This window comes from Aquila chrysaetos, chromosome 8 (assembly GCF_900496995.4).
Source record: "Aquila chrysaetos chrysaetos chromosome 8, bAquChr1.4, whole genome shotgun sequence".
NCBI classification, from domain to species: Eukaryota; Metazoa; Chordata; class Aves; order Accipitriformes; family Accipitridae; genus Aquila; species Aquila chrysaetos.
Window position 1 is genome coordinate 10,874,521 of NC_044011.1, and position 12,396 is coordinate 10,886,916.

Here is a 12,396-nt window from a genome sequence, read left to right on the forward strand (position 1 = left end):
TAATAAAGAAACAAGTTACAGACAACAGCTATAAGCATGCCCAGCCCAACTGATGATGGAAGAGTGCTCATTAGCAAGCAAAGCTCTGTGCCAAGGATTAACACTATACTAACGCCATCCTATTTTCAGAGGAAAGCTTTGAACTCAGAAAAGGACAACCAAATTCACCAAGACAAGAAAGAACAAACCCCTGGGGAAATTTTATTCAAGTTCTTCTTTGTTTCCTAAGTTCTAGAAGACTTTTTGAAAAGTATATTTAGGATCTCGCACTCTTCACAAGCTGCACACCAGGAAAATTTCTGTTCTTTTCAGCCCTGAATAAAAATGAAAGATAACGCACACAGAAGTTTAGACAAACCATTTAACACAAACTAAAACAGCAAAGTTACCTCTTCTCCCCTCTTTGATGGGCAAACAAAAGTGATCGTCACTGCTGGGTTATGGCCTAGGCAGAAGTCTGGCTTTTCTTCACCACTATATATTCTCTCATAACTCAATACCAACCTAGAAACAGAAAATGGCAAACCAAAAATACAATTAAGACACTGTGCACTTTAAAGAGGAAGGATATTCTTGAAGGAACATCCACTTTTTGCTGGATACCCAGGCAGAATATACCAAAGTAGCCCTGCTCCTGAAAGTGACTTTTATGGAGGTCTTTATTCCTTTAGTCTCACAGTTAGCCAAAATAAAGATTAAAACAGTCCAGCAAAATTACTTAATACAGCATCCTCTTGCACCCCAGTTAAGACTATGCTGAATGCCTTGTAACCCATATTGCAGCAAGAACTTGGCTGATAGTCACAAGAACACTCTCAGCTTTGCTCTCAAACTGCTGGAGAGAAGACATGATAAACACTCTCACAACTTCTGGAAGTAATAAGGACTCATGTTTTACCACATGCCTGTATTTTACCACCTCTGTACATATAATCTCTTTCCATTCTGCCCGCAGAATTAAGTGTAAGATGAACTCAGCAAATTGACAGGAGCAAGGCAACTGGTACAGATCAGATGAGGCAGGAGTAGGAGAATGAAACGTGGTAACTCTCTGACAGGGAGAGACCAATGGCAAGATGACTTGGATGAGAGAACAAGGAAATCAACACAACTTCCCAACTAAGCATTACTGTTCTATGCAGTCTAAGAGGCAGAAGACAACAGCTCGCAGAGGGGTAACAGCCTGGCTTCAGGTTAGCCACCCCTCTAACTGCCTGCTCAACATCTTAGGGCACAGGTATACAATCATCTTACTCCCTGCTCAGGCCACCCAAGCCTGACTGAGCACATACAATGAATTTTCCTCAAGCAATGAGAAGCTCTTCAGTCCTAGCAGGAATCAGATAAAGCTTTCTTGCCGAGCACTTCTGTAGACTACTAGTTGCACTTCAATATGAGAACAAGCTTGTGCTTCCTCAGATGTAAGCTTCTGCCTTGGTACAGAACACCTCAGCCACTTGCTTCATCCTGGGGGAAAAGCCCTGCAACAAAGGACTAACAACTTCATTTGTAAACTAAAAGAAAACCCTCAACCTTATCACTGATAGGCCAGAACCTTTGGCCTCTCTGTTATTAACCTGGTTTATTCTGCTCATTTTCTTCAGCTTGCATCTGAGAGAAAAAGAGCACTGCAGAAGTCAACAGGGTACTATTGACCCTACAGACAAGGTAAGCAGGCTCAGATGACCTGAAGCTCAGAAAGATCAGCAAGTCCCCTAAGCCACATTGGGTTGTTTGGGTGTTTTTTTGGTGGGTTGGCTCATTTGTTTGGTTTGGGTTTTTGTTTGGTTGGGGTTTTTTGTTTGTTTTTTCTTTCAAGCTATACTTCCAGCACAAAAGGCAGCAAACAAAACAGAGGCAGCACCAAGGAAACAGTTTCTCCTAGTCCCAGTTCTGCCACCACCAGGAACAATAAGCCTTGCATTGCTTAGCTATTTCTTCTATTAATAACTCATTAACACAAAAAATACAGAAGGGCAACATCTGGCCCTATTCTCAACTTGTACTCCTGGGCAGTAGTGAGCCAAATACAGTGCGTAAACCCACAGAGAACCAAGTGCATTTACCCTGTGGGCCCTCAGGCAGTGGGGAGATGGGGTCAAATCTCACTCTTCTGCTTGTGGGCAGAGAGCACCAATCATCCCTCGCTTCTGAGAGTTCTGCAACTCTGTAAAAAGGAGTGTCTCACAATGAAAAAGAAAATTTGATCTGCTATGGCAGGATGCCTGAAAACAACTCTGCCCTGCCAGTATTTGAAGAAATTTTTTCTGCCAATGCTTCAAAATTGAAGTGTTATTGATGTTAAGTTCTGGAAGGCTCATCCATTACCAAGACTGCTTTTTCCAGCCCCGATGACTGAGAAGTGTTCACAGAAGTATCACCACAAAAATCACATACCTGTCTTTGTCATGAAGTTTCAGCTGTTCCTGTGGATGGCCGACATCATATGCCTGACCTTCGTGTAACAAGCAAGCAGCACTGCCAGCAGGGCAGTTTCTTGTCTCTCCACTTGAACTTCCTGTTATAGAATACAGAAAACAGAATATAGGACTCAGTTTCTAAGCCCTGCTCTACCTGAAGTATCTTGCCATTTTATCTGTGGGCTCACTTACTATTGATTGCTTTCACCTTTTCTAAAAATAATGTAACCTGTTTTAAAGGTAAAGTGTGGATCTGACAAGACAAAACCCGAAGTACTTGTGATAGTTCATGCTGCCCTGGTTTTGAACAGCAAATCCATCCTTCCTGCCAAAGTAACTGCAGCTAGTTACCAGTTGCTAGTACAGCTGCTGGATGTGTAGGGCTTTGAGAACTTCTAGAACTGTGCCAAGTATTTTTATTTTTTTTTTTTCCACAACACCAAAATGATACCAACTAGTGGGTAACCCCTCCTCACCGGGAAGGTTTTTTTCCCCTCCATTGTTTCTTATAAACCATCTTATTCAAAGCTGTCAACAAAAAGTTTCAGACTAGTGGGATTTTTAAAAGAATAGACCTCCCACTAAAACTAGAAGCATTAAGCCCTTAACAGGGGCACACAATACATATTTAACTGCAGAGTAAAAAACTACAGTGGGAGTATACAGCTAAACCAGCCTTTCAGCAAGTTTCAAATGAGTGATTTTGCTGGTTTAATTCCTTACATATATAGCTCCCAACTGACATGAAAGTGCTAGCGATGCACCATTACTTACCCAAGCACCTAAACACTATTTTAGATGCATTTCAGGACATTCACTTGGAACTAAGCAACAGCCTGAACTGGAGCCCAAAGTAATAAATTTAGAGCACATGAAGTGCTATGAACCATCTTGGTCCTATTTGGCAGCAAACAGAAGCAGCTACAAGACAAGCTGAGCTTTTCCATTCAGTCCAGTTTAAGTCAACTTTTCTAACAGTACTTGCCCATCCAGAAGAGGCATATCTCTGAACAGCTCAATAGTTGGAGAGTAAGACTTGACTTCACAGAAAGCAGCCTTCAGATAATCAAAAGTAGCTTAAAACAATAGTGCAAGTCCTAAAATACTGATCTTTGATCATAGGACAACCTCAACTGAGGCACTGGAAAAGAACCACACTACTAGAAATTTATACACTGACAGGTGACAACAAGCAAGCGTTCACACCTAAGTCCCTGCAGATGTTTATGAACAAGGAATCATCATCAGAATCATCCACCAGGTAGTGTCCTGAAACTTGGATGAGAGGATTCAAGTCATGTTTCTTCAAATCTTCATCAAACACATAGCAAGGGACCTAGAACAACAACAAAAAATTACACACAATCCATGCTATACAAGTAGGGAGAAGTTATGAACAGGCATATGTAAAGCCAAGTTAACATGTGGAAAAGGTTTTTACTTCTTGAAGCTCAAATACTTAAAGCCAGATATGCTGACTAAAATGAGGCATCCAAAGTTACTGTTCTGCTCTAGCTTTTAGAAGAGTTTTACTATAAACAACCATTCAGATCACAAAAAAAGTTGAAGAGTTATTTAAAATTCTCAGCTCCACCAACTTCCAACAGATGCTTTATAAGCCTATGAAAAAGTTAGGTTTATAGAGGTTGCTAAGATTCATTTGGGGTGGGGGCAAGTGGTTAGAGTAAAACAGCCAGATGTGTGAAGAGCAGCTTCTGCATGGAGAGTACATAGATTACCTCTTTCACAGGTTTAAACAAGTCTTTCTTGCAAGCCACAAAGGTCCTCCATTCAAAATAGTGCACACACTCTGTTGCTGTTACAAACTCAGGGGTACCCTATTTAAAGGAGAAAAAATAATTCTTTGAAAAACAGACTTCAGTTTTATTTTACATCTGCAGACAGCAAGAAGTTCATACAAGAGATTAAGAAAAACAGAATACAGCATGTCACAGAACAAGGGCATACAATTTCTTAATATAGCACATGTTAACAACAAGTTTGTTATTTAACAGCTTTGTTGGTGAACTCGGGAAGATGCAGGGTGCCAAATCCTTCCCAGACTGCATATGCACCAATTCTCAAATTAACGTGTGCCAGTCCTAACATGCAGTAATCATACTGTAACTTTTAGAAGCACTCACTATGCCAACTGATATCAGCACAAACACCAGTCACATCTAGTTACCAGAAAGGAAAACACCAATACAAATGTATATAAATAGGTGAACAGCAAGGCAAAGCATGGTTTACCAGTTCCCTGTCTTTTATCCTACAACAAGACTGATTAGCAATCTCTTCTGCTACATAAAAAGAACACCTCTGATCTCAGCTACTTATTTTTACAGGTTCACGTTATACACATTTGTATCTATTTCAAGATGGGGGTTCTACTACAGTTCAGGGCTGGATGTTCAACTGAATGTCTCTACTTAGAGAAAGACAACAATCAGATTTTTCCATTCTCCCTCCATTACCTCAGCTAGAAGCACTTTAGTGTACTTAAACTGATTCCCCTCCCCCATTTAACCCTGCCATAAAAAAAAGTGTTGGGAACAAGTTGTTCCAGACGCTATTACAAAATCCTTTTACCAGGTCACATGAAGAATAGGTGGTAGAACTACATTAACTAGAAGAAGTTTGAAGATCATTATGATCTGGTGTTACAGCTGGAGTTGAGCAACAATTTTTAATTTAAAGACTCATCTGCTGAAACAGAACAGGAAGCATTTAAATCTCTGCTGCACTGGCACTTTGTTTGAATAGGCTAGATTTCCAAGAGGGAGTGTGCAACAGCATCATCAGTGCCAACAGTGGCACTGATAAGTACTTACATATTTGTGTATCAGAGAAACTGATCACAGTCTGTACAAAAGAGCAAGCTGTGGTATCAGTTAAGCATGTGGAAGGTGTAACTCCAAAAGCACCTGGAAGTGAACTGCAGACACACATGCCCCTAGGAACTTTTGGAGGATCTCCAGTCACACTTTGAGCAGATTCTCATGAACAACTACTCCTCCGGAAACCCAGCTGGATGTGTAAGCACTGTTAGTTCAGTGATGTGCAGACAAAACCCAATGCTTACTGTTGTCAGCTATGCTGACCCATAATAGAGGTCAGTCACTTTGCTTCAATGCTGTTCTATTAAACAGCCATCCTAGGTCCACAGCTTGGGCACAGCCAACATTTAAACAACAGCTCTCATTATTACAGCACCCTGTACACTGTTGACTCATTCCTCTTTATTACGCTATTAAAATACTACAGTGCAATCCATGTAAAAACATTAAAGACCCAGAAGAGCCCACGATCAGAGCTAAGCTGCAGATCTGCAATTATTTTCTACTGGGAACTGAATTTTTAAAGCCACAGTAGATCATGACCCTTCTAAAACATAACTGGCTCTTCCTTAAGCTATGAAGTTTGGTAATTAGTACATGAGTACAGCAAGTCTCCTTAAAAAGCAAGTTAGAAGTACATGCCATTTCCATTGAAGATAAGAACACGCGATTTAGACTTACCAGTGTTTTCCCACACAGGAAGTTAATGTTGCTTTGAATTTGGTGCTGACTGCCTTGCTGCAAGCAGTTACGTGTAGTGTTGAGTTCCAGAAGAGTTTTAGAAACTTTTTGCAAGCCTAAGTCACCTAGGGTTTTAAAAAAAAAAAAAAGGGGGGGGGGTTATCATAACACAGCACCTTCACATAAGCTCAACAAACAGGCTCTAATTTCAAACACCGAGTGGCACAAGACACATCAGTCCACTTGAAGACAGTCTTTGAACAGAGTACCACTGAAGACCTTCCTCGTGGTTCCTGTGATTTGGAAGACTAGATCCAAGTTAAGATAGTGTTCGACATCTCTAATCACACTTCCACTTTCTCAAAGGTTTTTAGCAAACACTGAATCTTAGGAAGCCCAACAGCAGGTGCCACTACAAACTAGTCACTGCTTTAGGAATGAGAGCTAAAGGACTCCATCAGAAAACTGTTACCAACTAGTTTCAAGTACCACAATTCATTCCTTCCTCCCACCAGCTTCTATTTACCAGCTTCTCAGCCATTATGCCATTCTACAAATAGCGTCAGCACAATACGAGAGAGTCTCTATCACAGAATCATAGAATAGTTTGGGTTGGAAGGGACCTTCAAAGCTCATCTAGTCCAACCCCCCTGCCATGAGCAGGGACACCTTCCACTAGATCAGGTTGCTCAGAGCCCCATCCAACCTGGCCCTGAATGTTTCCAGGGATGGGGCATTCACTGCCTCTCTAGGCAACCTTGCCAGTGCCTCACCACCCTCATCATAAAAATTTCTTCCTTACATCTAGTCTAAATCTACCCTCATTTAGTTTAAAACCATTACCCCTTGTCCTATCGCAACAGGCCCTGCTAGAAAGTTTGTCCCCATCTTTCCTGTAGGCCCCCTTTAAGTACCAGAAGGCTGCAATAAGGTCTCCCTGGAGCCTTCTCTTCTCTGGGCTGAAAAACACCAACTCCCTCAGCCTGTCCTCATAGGAAAGGTACTCCATCCCTCTGATCATCTTTGTGGCCCTGCTCTGGACCCATTCCAACAGGTCCATGTCCATCTTACATTGGGGGCCCCAGAGCTGGACGCAGTACTGCAGGTGGGGTCTCACGAGAGCGGAGCAGGGGGAGAATCACCTCCCTCGACCTGCTGGTCACACTTCCTTTGATGCAGCCCAGATATGGTTGGCCTTCTGGGCTGCGAGCACACACATTGCCAGCTCTACTTAACCTTAGGACTACTTAATGAAGAACTCACTGGTGCCTGGGCACAGCTACTCCACTGGTGCTGCCTGCAGACAAACCCAGCACAGATCCACTGCCTCAGCGCACGTCCCGCTGCATCTCCCACCCCCTGTAGCACAGCTCACGTGCTGCATGAAAGCTGGGGTCAGCGCTGCGTCACTGCGCATCCCTCTCCTCCCCAGCACCTGAGGCAAACGGGAAAGGGGAGCACATTTCAAGTCATGATGAGCACCAGCTCAAGCCACTGAAATGTTCCTGCTCAAACCTATTTTGGTTAGCGTTAAACACCAAGCCCTTTTAGATCCAGCATGCTAAGCCCAGCCTGTCCATTTTTGATAGGTAGGTTTTCTTTCTGCAAAGAGTTGGGGTTGAACTATAGAGAATGCTATAAAATGCGAGTATTGATCAGCTTCCCCCTTTCCCCTTTGTTGATGTCTACACTAGGGAGAAAGCAAGTCAAATCTGTAATCACTGCAGATAGCAACTTTGCACCTAGGCCAAATGTTGTTTCATCTTAAAAACACACTTGCTGGAACTTTGCCCTGCCTGTTATCTCCTCACTCAAGGCAAGCAAAACTACACTACACCCAAATAATACAGTCTTTAGAGCAAAAGGAGCAGAAGTGAGCAAACTGGGCATGAAGAAGGTACAAGAACCTCAAAAATATACTGTTGAAATGCAGCAGAGAGAAAGCAACTATAGCCACCAAACTTGCAGGTAAAGCTGAAACAGTGGCAATCAGAATGGAAACTAGATGCTAATGCACACAGCATCCCCTCAGTAGCTCAGGGCTCTTGTATTCATCCTGCATGTGCTCACACTAACTGTGTTACAGGAAGGTACATTAAGATGCTCATACCTAAGCAGCCATTCACAGCATCCCCTGTATAACCAGGGCAACAAATATTACAGACCATTCAATAACCTTCTGCCTTCTCAAGGGAAGGTAAGGCTGGAGACATGTCAGCACGCATATGTGCAGGGTATGTGCCAGGCTGAGAACCTGCAACAGTGAAGCACATTACCACCGCTGTGGTTCAGTGCCACCTTCCAGGCACCTGGAGGCTGTCAGTGGTTTCTGGCTTTTATATTTCCTGACAGTCTTATCTAAAGGCTATCTTCAGGTTTTAAGACTTCCAGCACTGATGCTGGGAAAGGTGCCATGCAGGTCTCTTAAACCCAAGAGCTACATACTACTTTGAGAGCAAGAGTGCTACTTATCACATCATTGCTTAGAAGATGCTGGCAAAATGTCCTCTTTTCTTCCCTAGCTTAGGAGAAAGAAACCAACACAACTTTCTAGGCAAGAGCTGTGTATAGTAACAATAGGCACACATGATTAAAAACTCTCCAGTTATAAATGTATACAGTTACAAGCCCCAACTTAGCAGAGAACTTATGGCAGCACCATCTGACGACTCACCTCAATGCTCCGTAAGCAGTAGTTTTCTCTCAACTCTAAGAACACACTACATTGCACTAAAGGCACTTGTGAGATGACTCCAATTTCCTCAGTTAAAGTGATACTCAAGAAAAATCAAGACAGTACATCTTGTTTACTACAGGCCAATATGCAAGCTCTCTTCCCCCTTGCATGCTTAGAACTAGTTAGGGAACTTGCTAGAAGTTTTAGCAAGAACCTCTTCAGTGGCACATGACTTGTCCCATCCCTGCTCAGAGAGCAAGTAGTCTCATGAGCCATCAGTTTCCCATGAGTTTCCTTCCAGAGCACCAGTTCTGCAACCACCTTTACCGTAACATCAAGCTCCCTCTTCAATGATCACTCACATTTCTTCATGACTTTAGAGATGTGTTCCTTCCACAAACTAACACACTACAAATCAGTTAGTACAGCTCACAAAAATCAGCATCAGATACTTCATATTACACAGCTGTACTAAATCTGTATCAAAGGCACTGTCCACAACACCTTTTGCTCATTGACTCCATCTGTTCAGCTGTTTGGAAGGAGAAAGGCAATTATGGAAGACATCCAATCAGTTGTCCAGAAGAAGGGGGCATTTAGGTGGCAGCTATAATTTCATGTCCAGTTCTTCTACTGCAGCTGGACAAAGTGTACATTTCACCACTCAGGTTAACAAACAGTTAGAGTAATATTTCTGCTTTTAATTTTAGTAGTAGTCCAGCTAAATGGCACACAAGTCACTAGGTGTCACACCAAGTTAAATAAGTACCACGTCATTTCCATCTTCGCTGATGTTCAAGAATAAGCATTTGCCTCCACCCTGAAAACTTCTAAGGTCAATCAATAAAGCTGAAGAGCTTTTTCTAGGAGAGGCCTTTGGGGTCCCAACGCCAACCCTGGTACATCACACTGACACACAGTTAACATTAGCTGCCAGGCTTCCCTTGGATACAGACTGATTACTGCCACAGAGCATACAGCCTTACCAGCTATCAAAGCTGGGAGCAACAAGCAGAACCAATCCTACAGCTGTCACCCCTTGCATAGCTGATATTTAAAAATAAAACTATTGTTTGCAATTATTTTTTTTTTCTGAAAGAATGAAAGAAGAGATCTGATTAAGCCCATATTTGAAGAAAGCTTACAACTTAGCAAATTTTATCAGCTGGCAAGTTGCCCTTCTTCCGTGCTAATCAAAGCCCTTCAGCTGCACTCAGCTTTGGCATACAGGTAATCTCATATCAGCTGGATTGCTTGAAGACAAGTATGCGGCTTAGCTGTTTTAGGTTACTGGAATCTACACTGGGAGTCTACAGCCACCTAGGCCTGGATCAAAGAGATTCTTCTTTTCTCATTAAGAGTGATTTTTTTTTTTGTTGTTGTTGTTTTGACAAGCAAGAAGCTTGATAACCCATTAGCATTATCTCAACTCAGTGTGATGGTACCGAAGCTCCAATGAAACTAGAGGCAGTACAATGAAGCACGGCAGGCATCACTCGTAAGTCTCAGACTAACCAAGAACAAGTACAAAACTTAGAAAAATTTGACCAATAAAACAAAGCAAAATTCAATGTTGATGTTAACTGCACTGCCTTGATTTCTTAATTTATTGCAGGGTGGTTAAAAACATATCTTACTTGAACAGGATTTGTGGCTTAACCCTTGAGAGTCAGTTCAAACAGTCTCTGCAAGACCAAGTTATGATTGTTGCTAAATCCTCTTTCCACCCAGTAGCAGTCAGGCAACAAAACACTCAAGGTTTACATACACCAGAATACTTGATACTGCTCATGGTCATCACCCAGCTCTGTTCTCCCTTCCTCTTTCCACAAGAAGCGTGGAACAAAACCTACACACGCCTCTAGGTCTCACACGTCCCTTAAGAGAACAGGCTTCCTCAAGCTCACTCAACCTGCCACATTCCAGTCTCACTCAAAAAAGCATGTTAAAACAGATGCCCAGATACTACTTCCTTTTCTAATCCACAGGCAACTGAAGCCTCAAATGCATGAGTTGAGATGCACATCAGCACGAAACAAAATTCTTGCTGTACATTTTAGAAATAAAACACATTAACAGCATCAAGTGGTCCGAGATGTCACGCTCCTCAGAGTAGAGGATGCTACTACATGCAATTGCAGTCTGAACTCAAATGCAACGTAACCAGTCATCCTAGCAAACTCTGGAGCTTGGATATACTGCACTACATAAAAAAGACACATGCACCCGTGAACAGAGATACGCTTTTATTCATGCACACAGTGATTTTATAAGCCTGGGTCACAACACTAGCAGTTTGTTTCAAAAGCACTGATTGACCACAGTCTGAATCTACAGTTAATGGAGAGGGTTGGAGAGAACAGAGTCTGACTAGCTGCTGTGCATCTGCATACAGGCGAGAATCACCTTCCTCCTCACCATTTTCCAGCAGTTCAAGCTCAAACACTTTTACTGAAGACTCATAGCTTCTGATAAGAGCTGTCTGCCAATGGAAGGAAAGATTGGCAAGCATGTTAAATTCAAACTTCAGATCTGCAGGTACTAAGAGTCAGTCTGAAGAGATACTACCTTTCAGAAGGCTATTCCTTTATTCTATTAGAAGTCAGTCAGCTATCAGAAAACTTCTTAATCAGTATTCCTACATTATTGTTTCATTAGCTGAAGCACAGAAGCAACCTTGAAAGTGACAAGCATCCATGAAAATAAGCACACAAATAAATACTGTTCAGAGCACAAGGTGCTTCTGACTGATGAAATCATGTGCAAGCATGTGTATAGGAATATGCCAGTTTCATATTTAGAACAGCATGCACAAGTCCACCACTCCTCAGAATGCCAAGGACATCTGTGAACTACTGAAGCATCCGCCAGATTTGACAAGTGTAACTGAAAACAGAGGACTGCATGTAATTGACTTCCTTTCTGTGTGTAACAACTTAAAGACAACATCCTAGAAGCTTAGCAATACTCCAAGATTGCATTACAGAGAGTAACCTGACTCTGAACAAACAGCTGATGTTACATCAGGCTAGGTTGTGGTATCGTTTAGAGCTGTAACTTAAGCTTTATCCTGTGTTCAGTACCAAGCTTCAAACAAGGCTGTGCACAGTGCATATCCTGCCACAGGTACCTGCACTTATTTCTACTTGAGATAGCCTTGCAAAGTTTCACACTACATTACAGTTAACTAAACCATAAGATAAGTTTCACTGTCCTGTGAAGTGATTAGCTGCAATCAGATCATGTTTTCCCAAATCTCCCCAGTAAATCCACAACAGGAAGAAGTTTTACACTGTTCTGAGAAAAAAAATCTTTGCTAACATGTTTGCAATAGTTATAAGACCATCCATTAACATGTCTCTGAACTACTTATGAGGAAAGACACTTGTTTACATACCTACAGACAGATAGGCGTTCTTATTGATGTCGTATGCACAGACTGCACTTGATCTTCCACACTCTTCAATGCCAAAACACAAGTTTATTTTATAAAGCACATGTCTGTCCGCATCAATTGCTTCCCATGTGTAACTGAAAAGAAAAAAAAAAAAGGTTGTCAGTTGGTATTCGTATTGTCTGCGCTGCCATCTTCTAGACACCAGTCCCTGAAATAACAAAGTTATAAAGCTAAGAGCACCACTAACTTGAGTTTCGTATTCGTGTTCTACAGCTGTAAATACCACAAATAATTATTGTGTCAGGGCCAAGAACAAAACAGATTTAACCACTTCAGGAGCATATATCGGGTCCATTTTTGCCTTTCTTGAACACCCAACCA

The 12,396-nt window shown here is 42.0% G+C and overlaps 1 protein-coding gene across 1 annotated transcript in view; it reads right to left on the minus strand.

The window, feature by feature from the left end:
* The window catches only part of IGF2R (insulin like growth factor 2 receptor), a 61,244-nt gene that overhangs the window by 41,006 nt on the left and 7,842 nt on the right, over nucleotides 1–12,396 (minus strand). Inside the window, exons 2-7 of the mRNA XM_030021887.2 lie at nucleotides 12,016–12,149; nucleotides 5,942–6,066; nucleotides 4,160–4,258; nucleotides 3,627–3,756; nucleotides 2,398–2,518; nucleotides 390–504 (exon numbers count right to left, since the gene is read on the minus strand). Of these exons, the coding sequence (XP_029877747.1) occupies nucleotides 390–504; nucleotides 2,398–2,518; nucleotides 3,627–3,756; nucleotides 4,160–4,258; nucleotides 5,942–6,066; nucleotides 12,016–12,149 (724 nt within the window). The remainder of the gene's footprint in view (nucleotides 1–389; nucleotides 505–2,397; nucleotides 2,519–3,626; nucleotides 3,757–4,159; nucleotides 4,259–5,941; nucleotides 6,067–12,015; nucleotides 12,150–12,396) is intronic.